The 21,418-nt window shown below is 42.3% G+C and overlaps 1 protein-coding gene across 1 annotated transcript in view; it reads right to left on the reverse strand.

Annotated features, from left to right (window-relative positions):
- The window catches only part of CALN1 (calneuron 1), a 431,880-nt gene that overhangs the window by 143,292 nt on the left and 267,170 nt on the right, over positions 1–21,418 (reverse strand). The window contains exon 4 of the mRNA XM_077482321.1: positions 2,623–2,735. Coding sequence (XP_077338447.1) covers positions 2,623–2,735 — 113 coding nt within the window. The remainder of the gene's footprint in view (positions 1–2,622; positions 2,736–21,418) is intronic.

Genomic DNA, 21,418 nt, shown 5'->3' on the forward strand with positions numbered 1-21,418 from the left:
TGAGTACCCGAGTACCTGTCCCGGCCCATCAGAGTACCCGAGTACCTGTCACGGCACATCAGAGTACCCGAGTACCTGTCACGGCACATCAGAGTACCCGAGTACCTGTCACGGCACATCAGAGTACCCGAGTACTTGTCACGGCACATCAGAGTACCCGAGTACCTGTCACGGCCCATCAGGGTACCCGAGTACCTGTCACGGCCCATCAGGATACCCGAGTACCTGTCACGGCCCATCAGGGTACCCGAGTACCTGTCACAGTCCATTAGAGTACCGAGTACCTGTCACAGTCCATTAGAGTACCGAGTACCTGTCACAGCCCATCTGAGTACCCGAGTACCTGTCACAGTTCATCTGAGTACCTGTCACCGCCCTTCAGAGTACCCAAATACCAGTCACCAAACCATCAGAGTACCTGTCACCAGGCCATCAGAGTACCCGAGTACCTGTCACCAGGCCATCAGAGTACCCGAGTACCTGTCACCAGGCCATCAGAGTACCCGAGTACCTGTCACCAGGCCATCAGAGTACCCGAGTACCTGTCACCAGGCCATCAGAGTACCCGAGTACCTGTCACCAGGCCATCAGAGTACCCGAGTACCTGTCACCAGGCCATCAGAGTACCCGAGTACCTATCACCAGGCCATCAGAGTACTCGAGTACCTGTCACCAGGCCATCAGAGTACCCGAGTACCTGTCACCAGGCAATCAGAGTACCCGAGTACCTGTTCCAGTCCATCTAAATACCCGAGTACCTGTCACAGTCCACCTGAGTACCCGAGTACCTATCTCCAGCCCATCAGAGTACCCGAGTACCTATTTGCAGCCCATGTCTCATAGAATATACGTTGGGGTGTTTACTTTCCAAAATGGGGTCATTTTGTGGGTAATTTCACTGTCCTGGTGGTCCAGGACCTTCAAAAGTGTGATGGGTAGGAATGAAATAAGATGTGTCATTTATGCTCCTAGAACGCCTGAACGTACTACTTCAATGTTTGGCCCATCTATGTGGCCAGGCTGTGTAAAAGTCTCACACACGTGGTATCGCCATACTCGGGAGGAGTAGCAGAATGTATTTTGGGGTGTAATTTTTGCTATATACATGCTATGTGTTAGAAATATCTTATAAATTGACAATTTTGTGTAAAAAAAAATGCATTTTAATTTTTTTCCACATATTCCAAAAACTTCTGGAAAAAAATTAACCATTCAAAAGACTCATTATGCCTCACAGATTATACGTTGGGGTGTTAGCTTTCCAAAATGGGGTGATTTTATGGGAAATTCCATTGTCCTGGTACTCCAGGGCCTTCAAAAGTGTAATAGGTGGTTGAGAAATGAGATGCGTCATTTTTGCTCGTAGAACGTCTGAAGGTACTACATCGATGTTGGTGCTCTGTATGTGGCCAGGCTGTGTAAAAGTCTCACACATGTGGTATCGCCGTACTCGGGAAGAGTAGCAGAATGTATTTTGGGGGGTAATTTGTTGTATACATATGCTGTGTGTGAGAAATAACCTGATAATATGACAATTTAGTAAAAAAAAATAAAAAAAAATAAAAAATCTTAATTTTGCAAAGAATTGTGGGAAAAAATGACAACTTAAAAAAACTCACCATGCTACTTACTTAATACCTTGGGATGTCTACTTTGTAAAAAGGGGTCATTTGGGGGGTATTTGTACTTTCCTGACTAGTTAGAGTCTCAAGAAATGAGATACACCTGATGTACTGAAGGCCTGATCAGAAGTGATGAATTTTCAGTGATTGGCACCATAGATTGTAGACTCTATAACTTTCACAAAGACCAAATAATATATACTAATGTGGGTTATTTTTACCAAAGATATGTAGCAGTATAAATTTTGGCCAAAATTTATGAAGAAAAATTACTAATTAGCAAAAATTTATGACAGAAACGAAGAAAAAGGCATTTTTTTCACAAAATTTACGTTTTATTTTATTTATAGCACAAAAAATAAAAAACCCACTAGTGATTAAATACCACTAAAAGAAAGCTCTATTTGTGTGGAAAAAAGGACGCAAGTTTCATATGGATACTGTGTTGGATGACTGAGTAATTGTCATTCAAAGTGTGAGAGCGCTGAAAGCTGAAAATTGGTCTGGTCAGGAAGGGGGTGTAACTGCACTGTACTGAGGTGGTTAAATGCCATATGAACATCCGCAAAGCAACTAAAGTATATCTATTATTAAAAAAGAATACAGACTGTATTGATATGGCCTCTATTCATCATTTAGAATATATTGGAGCACATTTAAAAAACCAGGGTAAATCTAAGCATAATCACCAAATATAAAGCATTCTTCTGGCAGATGCAGAGTCTAAGTACATGCAAATGAAGATTTTAGGATCTCTACATGGAATTCAGTCATTTACCTTTAGAGAGGAGAGAGCAATCATTATCAGTAAATGTATCCATGGCTGCATAATAAACACCTAACTATTGAATCTTGGATTTTCTGCTTGAGATTGGGAAGATACAGATGTTGGCAAACAGATAAACCATCTGGAAAATGCATTTGTGAATAAAACTAGCCACCAGGTAAAAGTAACAATAACTTGTTGCCTGTTAATTTCAATTAAAATCAAATTACTTACCTGCCAAAATATACTATCTATCGTGTTTCCAAGAAATCCATCCCGACCTTCTGTGCATACAAGTTTAGGACCAAGAATTGTCATAAATTCATCAAAATCCACTTGACCATCACCTAAAAGAAATAATATATACTGCACTGTAATCTGATCTTACCGACATTCCAAAAACAATATTAACAATTATATTTTTTAAATTGAGGAACACTGAAAGCTATGACTCCAAACAAACTTATACTTGGGTAATAACAAGGCAAATACCGAATAGAAGTATGTAGACTGCAATTTCCTAGTTGCCTATGACTCTATGCTTTCCTCATTAGGGGAAAGTAAAAGGTTAATGTGTACCTCCACAGATCCATATATGTACCTTCTCCCATGTTGCTCTATTCAAAAACTTTATTGAAATGAAAGAAGAACCCTGCATAATCTACAAGACGTTGGAGATATAGCTTACACTGGGCTATGGAATGCAATGAGACAGTTCTGACTGCCCTAGTATTGTTGCATGCTATTTCATGCACAATAAGCACTTGAATTTCCTTCAGCTCCTGGCAATGAATAGAGTAGGAGTGAAGCAAAGGAAAGATGAGTAAATAATAATGGAGAGGGTTTGTCTTGAATGACCAGAACAAATGTTTGTGTTAGTAGTCAAAACACCTAATCCAACTTGAATTCGCCTAACCTACAAAGTATTTAAGAGATTGGAAAACCATGACCATAAGCCAACTTACATTTTCAGATATCTCCTTGCATGGGCAAAATATGTTTCATTAGAACAAGCATATTTACTTGAAAGGGTTTCCATGATATGATCTATTGTATCATTATGCTGTAAGGACACAAATGTTTCAGAAGACTCATGTTTAAGCTGAACTCTAGAGCCCAGACAACTTTTCATTCATAACCTTCTATCCTCATGCACATCAAAAAGGCTGTAACATTTTTAAAATGTGTTTCTTATTTTCCTAGTAATGTTAATTTTTATTTGATGTCATTGCTCACAGCTGAAAAGTGAAGTATGGTGGGGTACCTGGAGAAGAATTTCTAGACGCGCTGCATATCAAATTTGCTGTGTTTACCAGTGCAAAATAAAATGACAATTCCCATGAATCCTTGGGAATATAGTGACCCTGTGGGGGTTATATGTGGCATGTTGAGCCCACTGAAGGAAGCATGATGTGAAAACATCACCACTTCTTAATGTGAGCTACCCCAAGGAGAAATGTGATAGGGAGATGTGAATGGCAACTGGCCATCCTAAATAGACATGGCCCTGCACAGGCACAAAGAGGTACATGTTTGGGGGGCAAAAATGCTACCAAATCAAGACTGTAAAACTAGAAAGAGAGCTGTTTGGGAAAAGGCATGCTTGTGGCTTATATATCCCTGTTTGCTTCCTGGTTGGAGCTCAGCTTAAAATAAACAGGCTGAGTTAAAAACATTGCAGAATAGGCTCGTTTATTTTACAGTATTTCATTGTTAGCTTTTAATTTTGTTTTGTAATTGCCACAATGAACTTGGAAAAATTAAGAAAGACTATTACTGTATATAAAGCTGCACAGCAGTCAAGACCAAATCCATCCAAAAATGTGCATAATCCACAACAATAACAATATATATTGTGTACAGTATTTTCTTGTTTTAAAAGTAAACTCAAGAAGTACCATCTGCCATGCTGATCATGGTTAAATTGTTTGATGAATCTTCATTTTCCTTAGTTCATGCACAATTCTGCTGAGCAGACTGTGCAAAAGATCTGCACATGTAGAAACCCTAATGTCACATGAAAGCCTGTGAAAATACGGTAGACCTAAACATGGCGTGGAACTCTAAATGGAAAGCAAGGAGAACTATGCTACAAACATTTTTCAAATACATGATTAGCAACTACATGTGAAAAAAACACCTATGTGAAGCGTATTCCTAATCTTGTCTACTTCCAAATTGGTAATGGTTGAGAAAGCTTAGGCAATGTTAGGAACAGATTATAGTTAGGTTTCCTTTGCTGTCCACTAAGTGTGAGATCTTAGCAGTGGCGTCACTAGGGTTGGTGTCACCCATTGAGGAAAAACATGGTGCCCCCCCTCCACCAACTATAGTAGCCCCTCAGTACAGACCCTACTCCCCACTAAGTTATGACCCCCCTCCATCAGTACAGAACCCTCCCTGAGCAGGGACCCCCTCTGCACTAAGTACAGACCCCCCCCCCCCTCAGTACAGATGCTCCTCTTCAGTAAATATAGACTCCCCCCTCAGTAAAGACCCCCTTCGCCAAGCATAGTCGCCCTCATTACAGCCCCCCTCTCTCAGTGCATACCCCCCTCTCCACTAAGTATTAACCAATCCATCAGTGCAGACCCCACTCAGTACAGACCCCCGACCTCAGTATAGACCCCAACTAAGTTTTTACTCCTTCCCTCAGTATAGACCCCCCTTCCTCAGCATAGACACCCTCCCTCAGTACAGACCCCCTCCATCAGTATAGGTCTCCCTCCCTCAGTATAGACCTCCCTCCCTCAGTACAGACACCCCTCTATCAGTATAGACCCTCCTCCCTCAGGACAGACCCCCTCAGTATAGCCCACCCCTCCCTCAGTACAGATCCCCTCAGAATAGAACCCCCTCAAACTGTCACTCTCCAGGCAGGAGGCAGCCACAACAGCAGTAAGAGTGAGACTGAAGAGTCTCACTCAGGGCTAGTGCAGTGCCAGCATGTTTCTGGCTGAAAAAAGCCCCGCCTCCGGGACCCAGGACCCTCCGTTGCCCTTGAGATGGTATTACCCCTCTGCTGGTGTCACTCGGGTGCGGGCGCACCCCCCACACACCCATAGCGAAGCAACTGGATCTTAGAATTTTTTTGCCATAAACCTCCTCATCTACATGTTTTGCTAGTTATACATTCATGGAACAGCTTTCAGTTTCTATTTCTGCTGTCTTGGGTCCAGACACACATTAATCCTTCATGTTGCTTTTAGTGAGTCTGAGATCCCTATTACTTTATTTTTAAGGAGGATGGGGCCACTTTGAAGAGACCTTGCTCTCACTTTCTTCATCAGTAGCTGCAATTGCCAGTTTGGCTGCTCCTATAGAATAGCATAGCATAGGTTCATCTGTTATAGAGATACTATGAGGTGGCAGTGTGCCTTTACATATATACGCAAATAAACCCCCAGTTATTAATTTATTGTGAATGGCAATATTGAGTTTTGGAAAATGTATGTGTACTTCACCACAGCAATAGTCTCCCTGAAGTTGGTTTTTTAGAAACATATTTACATCTGCTTCTCTTTCCTGGACTTCTGCACCTGTCCTCCTGTATTTGCTATCAGTCTTGTTACTTCATATTCCTATTAAAAGGGTAATTGATAGTAGATGGTGGTGGAAGTGACAACAACCCTCAGGCATCTGAAATGTATGTAGGAGTTCAAAAAATATCTGGACTCATGTCTATATGTTGGGCATGGAAAACTTTGTGAACTGAATGAGAAAAATCACTTGAATTCTTCCTCCAGAATAATCAATAGTGTTGCATCTGACTGGATACTAGTGCTGTTTGGCTGAGAATTTTCCTGCCGTCCTCTTTGACAAAAGACCATTGAAAAATCGATCCGGGTTTTATATCACCAATGCTGCACAACCTTCATACAACTTTCATGATCAACAAGACCCCCACCAACCTTCTCAAACCAACTTCATAAGATAAAAATCTTTCTCTCATGGTAAGGCCCTCCAAACTCTCAACTTCTGACATCAAATATTCAGAGTCACCTATCATCGTGGAAGTGGTTAAACTCGCCATTTTCCAGCTCAAACCCAGGAAAAGCCCAGGCCCTGACGGCCGCACTTCACATCATTAAAAAACATTTGAAAACACATGAATTACCAACTTTCTCACAGCATTTAATTCCACTGAACATGCACCTCCCCCATCCTGACAGCTATTAGAAAAACGAAAAACATATCTTGGTCATCCCAAAAGAGGGCAAGGACCCATCTAAATGTTCAAGTTAGCACCTTATCTCACTTTAAATGTGGATATCAAAATTCTAGCAAACAGATTGCTTTCTATACTTGCATGTGTAATGTTGCTTTATCCTGGTCTGAGAAGCTTGGGATAATACCAAAATGCAAACTTAATCTCATCTATTAACCACCTTCAGACCGGACCATTTTGCTGGTAAATGACCAGAGGTCTTTTTACAATTTGGCACTGCGCTGCTTTAACTGGTAATTGCGCGGTCATGCAATGTTGTACCCAAACAAAATTTGCGTCCTTTTCTTCCCACAAATAGAGCTTTCTTTTGATGGTATTTGATTGCCTCTGCGATTTTTATTTTTTGCGATATAAACGTAAAAAGACCGCAAATTTTGAAAAAAAATTATATTTTCTACTTTTTGTTATTAGAAAAATCCAATAAACTCAATTTTAGTCATACATTTAGGCCAAAATGTATTCAGCCACATGTCTTTGGTAAAAAAAAATTCAATAATTGTATATTTATTGGTTTGAGCAAAAGTTGTCACATCTACAAACTAAGGTACGTTTTCTGGAATTTACGCAGCTTTTAGTTTACGACTGCCTATCTCATTTCTTGAGGTGCTAAAATGGCAGGGCAGTACAAAACCCCCCCAAATGACCCCATTTTGGAAAGTAGACACCCTAAGGAAATTGATAAGTGGCATGTTGAGCCCATTGAATATTTTATTTTTTTGCATCAAGCGATTGAATAATGACAAAAAATAATTTATTTATTTTTTTTTACACAAAGTTGTCACTAAATGATATATTGCTCACGCATGCTATGGGCATATGTGAAATGACACCCCAAAATAAATTCTGCTGCTTCTCCTGAGTACGGGGATACCACATATGTGGGACTTTTTGGGAGCCTAGCCGCGTACGGGGCCCCGAAAACCAAGCACCGCCTTCAGGCTTTCTAAGGGCGTAAATTTTTGATTTCACTTCTCACTACCTATTACAGTTTTGAAGGCCATAAAATGCCAAGATGGCACAAAACCCCCACAAATGACCCCATTTTAGAAAGTAGACACCCCAAGCTATTTGCTGAGAGGCCTTTTGAGTCCATGGAATATTTTATATTTTGCCACAAGTTGCGGGAAAATTACAAACTTAAATTTTTTTTTTTTTTTTTTCACAAAGTTGTCACTAAATGATATATTGCTCACGCATGCCATGGGTATATGTGAAATGACACCCCAAAATAAATTCTGCTGCTTCTCCTGAGTACGGGGATACCACATATGTGGGACTTTTTGGGAGCCTAGCTGCGTACGGGGCCCCGAAAACCAAGCACCGCCTTCAGGCTTTCTAAGGGCGTTACAGTTTTGAAGGCCATAAAATGCAAAGATGGCACAAACCCCCCCCAAATGACCCCATTTTGGAAAGTAGACACCCCTAAATTTAGGGGTACACTAGTGAGACTAGGTAATAAATGGCGGGTGCCCTGAAACTATAAAAAAAATAACTAACCAACCAGCGTCACCTGTAACAGTTATATGGTGATCACTGGTGAAAGGGTTAACTAGGGGGCAATCAGGGGGCTTTATGCGGTAGTATATGGGGGTCCCTAGCGCTATAAAAAGCTGCGGCGAACCTAAATACCTACCTGCCTAACTAGCGTCACCTGTGACACTAATACAGCGATCAGAAAAACGATCGCTTATTAGGCTGGGTTCACACTGGAGCGATGTGGGAACGCCACGAATGCGCAGCGGGTTCCCGCATCACATGCCTCCCGGCGGCAGTTCACACTGCCCTATGCAAACTGCTGGGAGTGTCAGTGAAATGTTAATGACCCCCCCAGATCAGTTCGCATATCGCAGTGCGATCTGCAAACTCGGATCGCATGGTGTGAACACCCATGCGATCCGATTCTGCTGCGGACCAAAAAAAGGGTCCCGTGCGAGTTTGCATCGGGTGCGACACAAATTCAGCCATACTATCTGTATGGCTGAACTCGAATCGCACAGAGATCGGATGTGATTTGCACTGCAGTGCGGTGCGAATCACATCTGTTCTCATAAACCGCTGCAATGTGAACCCAGCCTTAGTGACACTGGCGACGGGGGTGATCACGGGGTTAAACCTTTATTGGGGGGGTTAGGGGGGTACCTTAGAACTAAAGGGGGCTAACTCTAACTGCCCTAACAGTTATTACAGTCACAAATGACACCCGCCGGGTGATCAGGGGGTTAAACCTTTATTAGGTAATAAATGGCGGGTGCCCTGAAACTATAAAAAAATAACTAACCAACCAGCGTCACCTGTAACAGTTATATGGTGATCACTGGTGAAAGGGTTAACTAGGGGGAAATCAGGGGGCTTTATGCGGTAGTATATGGGGGTCCCTGGCGCTATAAAAAGCTGCGGCGAACCTAAATACCTACCTGCCTAACTAGCGTCACCTGTGACACTAATACAGCGATCAGAAAAATGATCGCTTATTAGGCTGGGTTCACACTGGAGCGATGCGGGAACGCCATGAATCCGCGGCGGGTTCCCGCATCGCATGCCTCCCGGCGGCAGTTCACACTGCCCTATGCGAACTGCTGGGAGTGTCAGTGAAATGTTAATGACACCCCCAGATCAGTTCGCATATCGCAGTGCGATCTGCAAACTCGGATCGCATGGTGTGAACACCCATGCGATCCGATTCTGCTGCGGGCCAAAAAAAGGGTCCCGTGCGAATTTGCGGCGGGTGCGGCGGGTGCGACACGAATTCAGCCATACTATCTGTATGGCTGAACTCGAATCGCACAGAGATTGGATGTGATTTGCACTGCAGTGCGGTGCGAATCACATTCGTTCTCATAAACCGCTGCAATGTGAACCCAGCCTTAGTGACACTGGCGAGGGGGGGTGATCACGGGGTTAAACCTTTATTGGGGGGGTTAGGGGGGCACATTAGAACTAAAGGGGGCTAACCCTAACTGCCCTAACAGTTATTACAGTCACAAATGACACCAATGCAAAAAAAAAAAAAAAAAAGCAATTGGTGTCACTGTGACTGGGGGGGCAGGGGTAATTGGGGGGTGATCGGGGGGTAAAGGGGGGGTGTGAGTGTGCCTGGCATGTTCTACTGTGTAGTGTAGTGCTTGTGCAACTCACCGGCAACTCACCGGCCGGAACGAAAAATACCGACACGGAGGAGAGAATACATCACTTCCTCTCCTGTGTTTACATTACAGGAGAGGAAGTGATGTCACCGGACATTTTCATTCGTCGGGAGCGATCGCGAGGGGGTGGCCATGAATGAATGGCCGTCCCCTCGTCCGGGATCGCTCCCGAACGAATACTGACCGCCGCAGGCACCGGGCGGGGGCCCGATCGGGCCCCCGACCTGCGGGCAGGCAAGGACGTACATGTAAGCCCTTATGCCTGCCCGTGCCATTCTGTCGACGTACATCGTCGTGCGGCGGTCGGCAAGTGGTTAAGCATCCTCCAAAGGCACTCTCTGCCTTCTCCTGTCCAATGATGTGGAGAAGGCATTCGATAGAGTGGTCTGGGATTATATGCACCTCAGTTTGCAATACTTGGGCTAACAAGGAAAAATGCTCTCTCCCATTGAGACTGTTTGCACAAATCTCACAACCCAAGTCAGGGTCACTTGCCACCTTTCGGAAATATTCTCCATATGCAATGGCAGGAGGCAAGGGTGTCCATTATCACCACTGCTCTTCATCATTATTCTAGAACCATTCCTGAGAATGATACAACAGGACCCCAATATTAAAGTTATTCAAACTCTTTCCAAAGAATTTAAAGTGTCCGCAAATGCAGATGGCTTCCTCTTTTCCATGATTCAGCCTCTAACCTCACTTACCAACTTAAAGACTTTCAGGCTATTGCCAATTTTAAGATCAACTATTCCAAATCCAATGCACTTAATATTCCTCTCCCTTCAGATATTGTATCACAATGCAAAAATAATTTCTCATTTACATGGGCCTTGCGGTCCATCTACTATCTCCCATTTACTTTCTCATTCCTGTCAGACCTTTTTCCATATTTACACATATTCCTTCTTCTCTCTGTTCAAATCTGAAGAACTGAGATAGGACACAATTATTTTGGTTTAGCCGTGCGGCCGAACTAAAGATAAACATCCATCCAAAATTTCATGAAAAAATAAAAAATAAAAAATAAAATTTGAGCTAGGTGTGCTGACAAGGCCACAGAAGGAAATTGACAAAATTGAATTAGTGTAAGGTCAGCTTTAGAGTATAGCTATGATCTCATCCTCTAGAGCATTGTTTCTCAACCTTTTTTTCAGTTGAGGCACAGTTGAGTTTAAAGTTATAGACAATCTCAAGGCACCCTTTAAAATGAAGCACAATCTCAGGGCACCCCATCCTAAAATGTAAAAAAATATTGTAATAGCTTTACATAACGCAGCAATATCTACATGTAGAACACCCAACGTTAGAGGTGATTTGTTCCTCCAAACCAAATACACTTTTGCACACTGGTGCTGACTAGTATTGTAATGTTTCACTTCTCCCTCAATTTTACTCCATCAGTCAGCTAATGTCACCCCAGTGCTCACGGAGAGGGGCACAAGAGGGTCAAACAAGGATGCTGTGGAGGCAACAGACATCCTCATTAACTGAAGAAGATGTCATTGGTTGTTAGGATGCCAGTGTCTAAAAAGTCATAATGGTGCATAATGAAAACCTGTGGCTTTGTTAACTAAAAGGCAGTCTTGAGCCATCTGCTGGCTTGTATACAAATATTGATACATTTTTAGTTATTTTTCCATGGCACCCCTGAAAAAAACAAAAAACCCCTTCCGCCCCAGAAAGTTTTACCGCCTTCATGACCAGGCTATTTTTTACGATATGGTACTGTGTTACTTTAACCACTTCAGCCCCGGAAGAATTTACCTCCTTCCTGAGCAGGTAATTTTTTGCAAAACCGGCACTGTGTCGCTTTAACTGATAATTGCGCTATCGTGCGACGCTGTACCCAAACAAAATTTATGTCCTTTTTTTTCCCACAAATAGAGCTTTCTTTTGGTGGTATTTTATCACCTCTGTGGTTTTTATTTGTTGCGCTATAAACAAAAGAATAGCGACAATTTTGAAAAAAAAATCACAATGGGGGTTATTTACTAAAGGAAAATCCACTTTGCACTGAAAGTGCACTTGGAAGTAAAGTCTCTGTAGATCCGAGGGGGACATGCAAGGAAAATAAAAACAGCACTTTAGCTTGCACATAATTGGATGATAAAATCAGCAGAGCTTCCCCTCATTTTAGATCTTCCCCTTAGATTTTGAGTGACTGCACTTCCAAGTGCATTTTCAGTGCACTTTCAAGTGCACTTACAGTGCAAAGTGGATTTGCCTTTCGTAAATAACCCCAAATATATTTTACTTTTTGCTATAATAAATATCCTACATTAAAAAAAAAAAAAATAATTATAATAATTTTCCTCAATTTAGGCCATGTTTTTTGTTTCTTCAACATATATTTGGTAAAATAAATCACAATAAGCGTATATTGATTGGTTTGCACAAAAGAGTTTATAAAATAGGGGATAGATTTGTGGCATTTTTATTATTTTTTTTATTTACTAGTAATGGCGGTGATCTGTGATTTTTAGCAGTACTGTGGTATAGTGCGGTGGACAAAATGGACACTTTGACATATTTTTGGGACCACTGGGACCAGTGACATTTATACAGCGATCAGTGCTATAAAAATTCACTGATTACTGTATAAATGTCACTGGCAGGGAAGGGGTTAACACTGGGGGGCGATCAAGGAGTTAACCGTGTTAGTGAGTTGTGACTAGGGGAGGAAACCGATCGGTGTTCATATTTAGTATGAACACACGATTGGTCTCCTCTCCCCTCATAGAAACGAGATTTGAGTGTTTAACCACTTCAGCTCCGGACCAATAAACACCTTAAGGACCAGAGGTCTTTTTGCAATTTCGCACTGCGCTGCTTTAACTGGTAATTGCGCGGTCATGCAATATTGCATCCAAACGAAATTTGCGTCCTTTTCTTCCCACAAATAGAGCTTTCTTTTGATGGTATTTGATTGCCTCTGCGATTTTTTTTTTTTGCGATATAAATGGAAAAAGAGCGAAAATTTTGAAAAAAAAAGATATTTTCTTCTTTTTGTTATAAGAAAAATCGAATAAACTAAATTTTAGTCATACATTGAGGGCAAAATTTATTCAGCCACATGTCTTTAGTAAAAAAAATGTCAATAAGCGTATATTTTTTGGTTTGCGCAAAAGTTATAGCGTCTACAAACTAGAGTACATTTTCTGGAATTTACACAGCTTTTAATTTATGACTGCCGATCTCATTTCTTGAGGTGCTAAAATGGCAGGGCAGTACAAATCCCCCCCAAATGACCCCATTTTGGAAAGTAGACACCCCAAGGAAATTGCTGATGGGTATGTTGAGCCCATTGAATATTTATTTTTTTTGTCCTAAGGGATTGAATAATGACAAAAAAAAAAAAAAAAAAAATTTTTACAAAAAGTTGTCACTAAATGATATATTGCTCACACATGCCATGGTTATATGTGGAATTGCACCCCAAAATATATTCCGCTACTTCTCCCGAGTATGGCGATACCACGTGTGTGGGACTTTTTGGGAGTCTAGTCGCGCACGGCACCCCGAAGACCAATCACCACCTTCAGGATTTCTAAGGGTGCAAATTTTTGATTTAACTCCTCACTACCTATCACAGTTTCGAAGGCCATAAAATGCCAAAATAGCACAAAACCCCCCAAAATGACCCCATTTTGGAAAGTAGACACCCCAAGCTATTTACTGAGAGGCATGTTGAGTCCATGGAATATTTTATATTTTGCCACAAGTTGCGGGAATATTACAAACTTTTTTTTTTTTGCACCAAGTTGTCACTAAATGATATATTGCTCACACATGCTATGGGCATATGTGAAATGACACCCCAAAATACATTCTGCTGCTTCTCCCGAGTACGGGGATACCACATGTGTGGGACTTTTTGGGAGTCTAGTCGCGCACGGCACCCCGAAAACCAATCACCACCTTCAGGATTTCTAAGGGTGCAAATTTTTGATTTAACTCCTCACTACCTATCACAGTTTCGAAGGCCATAAAATGCCAAAATAGCACAAAACCCCCCCAAATGACCCCATTTTGGAAAGTAGACACCCCAAGCTATTTACTGAGAGGCATGTTGAGTCCATGGAATATTTTATATTTTGCCAAAAGTTGCGGGAATATTACAAACTTTTTTTTTTTTGCACAAAGTTGTCACTAAATGATATATTGCTCACACATGCTATGGGCAGAAGTCAAATTACACCCCAAAATAAATTCTGCTGCTTCTCCCGAGTACGGGGATACCACATGTGGGGGACTTTTTGGGAGCCTAGCCACGTACGGGACCCCGAAAACCAAGCACTGCCTTCCGGATTTGAATATAAAATGCTATAAAAAACAAACTAACCAGAGTCACCCGTAACACTTATACGGTGATCAGTGGTGAAAGGGTTAACTAGGGGCAATCAGGGGGTTCAAATTTTTATTAGGTAGTATATGGGGGTCCCTGGCGCTATATAAAAACCTGACGGGGAACCTAAATAACTAACTGGCTAACCAGCGTCACCAGTGACACTTATACTGTGATCGCTGGTGAAAGGGGGTGAAAGGGTTAACTAGCAGCAATCAGGGGGTTAAAACCATTATTGGGTAGTATATCGGGGTACCTAGCGCTATAAAAACCTGGCGGTGAACCTAAAAAAATAACTAGCTACCTAGCGACACTAGCGACACTGATGCAGCGTTCAGAAAAATTATCGCTTAGTGACACTGGCAAAAGGGGGTGAAAGGGTTAACTAGCGGAAATCAGGGGGTTAAAACCATTATTGGGTAGTATATCGGGGTACCTAGCGCTATAAAAACCTGGCGGTGAACCTAAAAAAATAACTAGCTACCTAGCGACTGTAGCGACACTAATGCAGCGATCAGAAAAACGATCGCTTAGTGACACTGGCAAAAGGGGGTGAAAGGGTTAACTAGCGGCAATCAGGGGGTTAAAACCATTATTGGGTAGTATATCGGGGTACCTAGCGCTATAAAAACCTGGCGGTGAACCTAAAAAAATAACTAGCTACCTAGCGACTGTAGCGACACTAATGCAGCGATCAGAAAAACGATCGCTTAGTGACACTGGCAAAAGGGGGTGAAAGGGTTAACTAGCGGCAATCAGGGGGTTAAAACCATTATTGGGTAGTATATCGGGGTACCTAGCGATATAAAAACCTGGCGGTGAACCTAAAAAAATAACTAGCTACCTAGCGACTGTAGCGACACTAATGCAGCGATCAGAAAAACGATCGCTTAGTGACACTGGCAAAAGGGGGTGAAAGGGTTAACTAGCGGCAATCAGGGGGTTAAAAACATTATTGGGTAGTATATCGGGGTACCTAGCGCTATAAAAACCTGGCGGTGAACCTAAAAAAATAACTAGCTACCTAGCGACTGTAGCGACACTAATGCAGCGATCAGAAAAACGATCGCTTAGTGACACTGGCAAAAGGGGGTGAAAGGGTTAACTAGCGGCAATCAGGGGGTTAAAAACATTATTGGGTAGTATATCGGGGTACCTAGCGATATAAAAACCTGGCGGTGAACCTAAAAAAATAACTAGCTACCTAGCGACACTAGCGACACATGCAGCGATCAGAAAAATGATCGCTTAGTGACACTGGCAAAAGGGGGTGAAAGGGTTAACTCTAGGGGCAATCAGGGGGTTAAATCTTTATTGGGGGGTGATAGGGGGCTACCCTGGACCTAACACTAACTGTCCTGACAGTTTTTACTGTCACAACTGACACTGAATGCATTGATCAGTAAAGAAATGATCAATGCAATCAGTGACACTGTGACTGGGGGGGGAGGGGGGGCGGGGGGGGGCGATCGGGGGGGGGGGGATCGGGGGGGGTTTGTGTGCCTGTGTGTACCTACATGTCAGTGTAGTGTTGGTGCACACTTACTTTTACTCTTCTCCTCGTAGTCCGGTCAAAAAGACCGCCCCGAGGAGAATGACATCACTTCCTCCTTCCTGTGTAAACAATACACAGGGGAGGAAGCTTCTCATTGGCCAGGAGCGATCCAGAGGGGGTGGCCGAAAACCAACGGCCATCCCCTCATCACGGAGCGCTCCTGGACCGAATCGGACCTCCGTAACCAGCGGGAGGGGGTCCGATCGGACCCCCCACCCGCTGGAAGGCAATCACGTAGATGTACGTGATTGTGCCTGCCTGTGCCATTGTGCTGACGTACATTGGCAATACGGCGGTCCTCAAGTGGTTAAGCACACAGATCCCGGTTCTCACTCTGTCACGAGTGATCGCGAGTGGCCAGCGGTCATCGTGCCCACCGGGTACTCAGATTGGCTCTAGGGACACGCTGTGGGTGCGCCTCCTACAGCGTCTTAAAGAGACGCCCAGGGGAGCCAACCTGCTCGTGTGACGCTGAACCCCAACCCTAAAAGTATGCCTTTTGTTTCCCGCAAATAGAGCTTTCTTTTGGTGGTATTTTTTACCTCTGAGGTTTTTATTTTTTGCTCTATAAACAAAAAAGACAGAAAAAAAAAAAAAAACTATACTTTCTGCTATAAAACATACCCAATAAAAAAATCATAGCATCTACAAACTATGGGATGTTTTTATAGAATTTTTATAGTATTCTTTTTTTTACTAGTAATGGTGATCAGCAACTTATAGTGGGACTGCGACATTGCAGCTGACAAATCTGACACCTGACACTTTTTTGGGGATCAGTGAATGATCAGTACTAAATAATCATTTTGCACTTTCACTGTACTAATGACACTGGCAGTGAAGGGGTTAACATCAGGGCTGATTAAAGGGTTAAATGTGTTCCCTGGGAGTGCTTTCTAACTGTGAGGGGGGGGGGGTGCTTGTACTTGTACTGTAAGAAGACAGAGATCCATGTTCCTGCTTAGCAAAAACACAAGATCTTTGTCTTCTCTAGTCACAGCAGGAGCAGGTCGCCGGTGGCATACACACACGCCTCAGACCCGAGGTGGTGTGAAAGGGCCACCCTGCCACAGTATATGTACGTGGGGAGGTCCTTAAGTGGTTAAATTAAATAGCCATTATGATTCATTTATACATTTTGCTTATGTTAGTATCTGGCTTCTGATTTGGTAATTTTTAGGCTGGGTTCACACTGCTGCGGGGGGAGATCCGGATGTGATTCGCACAGCAAATCACATCCGATCTCCGTAGCACTGCGAGTTCAGCCATACAGATAGTATGGCTGAACTCGCAGCTGTCCCGCAGCAAACTCGCACAGGACCCTTTTTTGGGTCCGCAACGGAATCGGATCGCATGGGGGTTCACACCATGCGATCCGATTCCTGTGCGAGTCGGCAGATCGCACTGCGATATGCCGACGGATCTGGGGGTGTCATTAACATAACATTGACACCCCCAGCCGTCCGCATAGGGCAGTGTGAACTGCCGGCGGGAGGTGAGCGATGCGGGAAAACGCCGCGGATTCGCGGCGTTCCCGCATCGCAATAGTGTGAACCTAGCCTTACAGCAGGAGTTTCATTGCCAGAAACTTTAGTATACAAAATTCCCACCACAAAGAAATTTTATTACATGGCAAAAATGTTTCACATCTGAAGATATTTAAACCACACAAGATGGTAAATTGTATGCATTAACTGTAATATAGTATGAACATTCAGATTCAGCTATCCAGATAAGTCCATTCTTGACTGAAGTAAGGTAAGCTTTTTGTACTCAGTGACACTGAGGGTAAGCACACTTGCATATTATATACTGTATAATGTTGTCTCGCCACACAACAGACAAACATCATTTATAAATGGTGTAACATAAAAAGAGTAACCACACCTTCCTGGTTCCCCTTAACTTTTTAATAGTGTACAACAGGACAAAATGTATTACAGACATACCCCACTTTTAAGTACACAATGGGGTTTATTTACTAAAGCTGGAAAGTGCAAAATCAGGCTCACTTCTACATAGAAACCAATGAGCTTCCAGGTTTTATTACCAAAGCTTAATTGAAGAAGCTGGGGTTAGAAGCTCATTGGTTTTTATGCAGAAGTGAGCCTGATTTTGCACTTTCCAGCTTTAGTAAATAAACCCCATTATGTACTTAAAAGTGAGGTATGCCTGTACATCTGCCTGCTTTAGCAGACAAGTTTTCTGGGTATACAAGTAGAGAAGAATTCTTCTTAGGTGCTCACTAACCACTTCAGCCCCAAAAAGGTTTTACTCTCTTCATGACCAGGCCATTTTTTGCGATATGGTAGTGTGTTACTGTAACTGACAATTGTGCAGTTCTGTGGTGCTGTACCCAAATAAAATGCAATTCCTTTTTTTTGGTATTTGATCACCTCTGCAGTCTTTATATTTTGCGCTCTAAACAAAAAAAGAGTATACATTTTGAAAAAAAAAAATATATATATTTTTTACTTCCTGCCATAATACATATCCAATAAAAAAAATTGAAAAAATCGAATTTCTTCATCAGTTTAAGACAATATGTATTCTGTAAAAATAAAAATAAAAAAAATCCCAATAAGTGTATTGATTGGTCTACACAAAAGTTATAGTGTCTATAAATGAGGAGATATTTTTATGGAGTTTTTATTTAATTTTTTTACTAGTAATGGCAGCAATCAGAGATTTTTAGCGGGACTGTGACATTGCGGAAGACAAATTGGACACCTAACTGACACGTTTGACTCTTTTTTCAGTGACATTACTACCACATTTGAAACCTTCTGGGGGGGGAGAGAGTACCTGTTTTCGACAGATACCCGTACTCACTTCTGACAGAATGCACAGTTGGGAACTGACTGTGAAGCCTTAAGGCTTCACTGAAGGGTTCCCTTACTATGAATGGTGGTGGCAGTACCCCAGAGCCAGTAGAAACATTGGCTGGGGTACCAACATTGCTGGATTCCAGGACAGGTAAGTGTCTTACTATTAAAAGTCAGCAGCTACAGTATGTGTTTTTTTATTATTTTTTGCTGGGGTGGGGCACAGCTCCTCTTTAACCTCTGCACTGGCAAGCATTTTTTTTAGGAGTTCTGTCTCAGCAGAGTGGAGCAGAGAAGCAGCTGAAGATCATTTAATTCTTCTTTTCTTGTACAATACAATCTCATGGAGGTGAAAATCCCACAGCCCAACATACTGTTATGTGCCTCAATTTCTTATAAACAGTGTGATCTTGCAGAGACAGAGACACGTGACAAACATGTACTCTCCAGCTTGTGGTTTTGTAAGGAAAGCATGGTCACAGCTGGCAGTTGAAGGAGGAGAGAAGATACAAGAAAGAAGCACCTCTAAGTGTATGAGTAATACCATTTTAATAGATTAAAAACAATAATTGGTGACTCATTTCCTGAGTATACAGAGATTGAAAAAGGAGCGAGACTGCCATCCCACTTGCAGGACACATGCTTGGAAATGTGTCGCATAACCAGTGACATCATCATCCTCCGCACCAACGCTCCATGAGCTACCCAAGGCTCACTTTAATATCTGCTCCATTTTTTGGCCGACTTCCGGGTAACAAGCGAAAGACTTTCAGGGCAGAAGTCATGGCCATGGCAATTCTAAATTTTAAAAAATTTAGGGAAAAAATGGCATGGGGGACCCTTTTGGTCTTGTATGGATTTTAACTACTACCATAACGGCACATTGTAAAATGATGCCAGCAGGAACACTACCTCCCTCCTGCAGCCCATAAGAGTACCCAAGCCAATGCCTCACAAAATATACATTGGGGTGTTTTCTTTCCAAAATTGGGTCGTTTTGTGGGTAATTCAACTGTCCTAGAGCTTCAGGACCTTAAAAAGTGTATGTGATATTGATAAATATAATATAAATGAGATAGGCTGTCAGTGTATCAGGTGTGATCGAATTTTTATGATTTGTACCATAGCTTGTAGACTCTATAACTTTTACACAGACTAAATACTAAATAGTATCTACTAATTTGGGTTATTTTTACCAAAGATATGTAGCAGTGAAAATGTTGGCCCAACTTTCGGAACAAAATTACTTGTTTGCAAAACTTTACAATAGAAAATAAAGTGTTATTTTTTTCACAAATGTTCACTCTTTTTTTACTTGTATTGTAAAAAAGAGAAAACCCAGTGGTAGATTAAATACCACCAGAAGAAAACTCTATTTGTGTGAAAAAAAATTATAACAATTTTGTTTGGGTATAGTGTAATTGTCATTCAAAATGTGAGAGCACTGAAATATAAAAATTGGTCTGGGCAGAAAGGGGTGAAAGTGTCCTCTATTGAGGTGATTAAGGGGAACTCTATAGCAGAATTAAAAAAACAGTGTTGGGTCCCCCCCAGAATCCATACCAGGCCCTTTGGGTCGGGTATGGATTTTAAGGGGAACTCCAGACCATTTTTTTTTTTTAAAACAGCGTATGGTCTCCACCAAAATCCATACCAGACTGGCAGGACAACTGCCCTCAACATGGGGAGGGTGCTTTGGGGTGCACCTCCAAAGCACCTTGTCCCGGTGTTGATGGGGAAAGGGCCTCTTCCCAACAACCCTGGGCTGTGGTTGTTGGGGTCTGCGGGCGGAGGGCTACCCATTCATCAAAAATTGTGTCAAAAAGTAAAAACTACAAAAGAGTTTTTGTCAAATCCTTTATTAAAAAAGAAAAAAAGTGTGCTGCAATGTAAATCCACCGTCAATCACACCACCCAAAAAAATGAAAAAAGCTATGTTTCGATTTGAGGCGCCTCGGCGACTGCTGTCTCTTTCTTTTACAGCTGTTATATAGGCAAGCGTGGGCCACCCGGTGACGTAACTGAGTGAACCCACCCCCTTCTGACATCATGTGATGTCAGAAGGGGCAGGGTCACCTGGTTACATCACTGGGTGTTTTTCTTTTTCAATAAGGGATTTTTCAAAAACTCTTTTTACGTTTTTGACACTTTTTTGGTAAATAGATAGGGGTATGATATACCTGATACCCATTCCCATGGGGGGGTGGCAGATTCCAATATGCCCCCTGCCTGCAGACCCCAACAACCACTGGCCAGGGTTTTTTAGGAAGAGGCCCTTGTCCCCATCACCATGGGGACAAGGTGCTTTGGGGTGCACCCCAAAGTACTCTCCCCATATTGAGGGCAAGTGGCCTTGTATGGTTCAGGAGGGGAAAGGCAGCTCGCTCATCCCCCCTTTCCTGGCCTGCCAGGCTGCTTGCTCAGATAAAGGCCTGGTATAGATTTTGGGGGGCCCCATGCTAACTTTTTTTTTTATTTGGCTTGGACCCACACCATTTTTTTTTTCATTTTTTGTCATCTATATTGCCGGCAGCCAGCAATACATTACAGCCACAAGAAAGTGTAGATTAAATCTTTTCCTTTAGAAATATCATTATTGCTGCGGCATGTTCTATACATCGCACAGATGCGCCACTTTACAGGCAGACCCCCAGGCATGATATTTAAAGGAATATTTCATTTTTATTGTTTGACTTTAAGCATCATTAAAATCACTGCTCCTTTAAAAACAATTGTTTTTTTTGTATTGATACATGTCCCCTAGGGCAGTACCTGGGTCCTCATACACTTATGGCAATAACTTGCATATAAGCCTTTAAAATAAGGACTTTGTTTTTTCTTGTTGGAGTCCCATAGGCTTTATAAGGTTTGCATGTTTGCTAGAACTTTTCACCTGTTTGAGGTGTTCTGGTGCAAATCAAACGGGGGGGG

This window comes from Lithobates pipiens, unplaced genomic scaffold (assembly GCF_037356315.1).
Source record: "Lithobates pipiens isolate NorthernLeopardFrog02 unplaced genomic scaffold, aLitPip1_a1.2 Scaffold_16, whole genome shotgun sequence".
Taxonomy (NCBI): domain Eukaryota; kingdom Metazoa; phylum Chordata; class Amphibia; order Anura; family Ranidae; genus Lithobates; species Lithobates pipiens.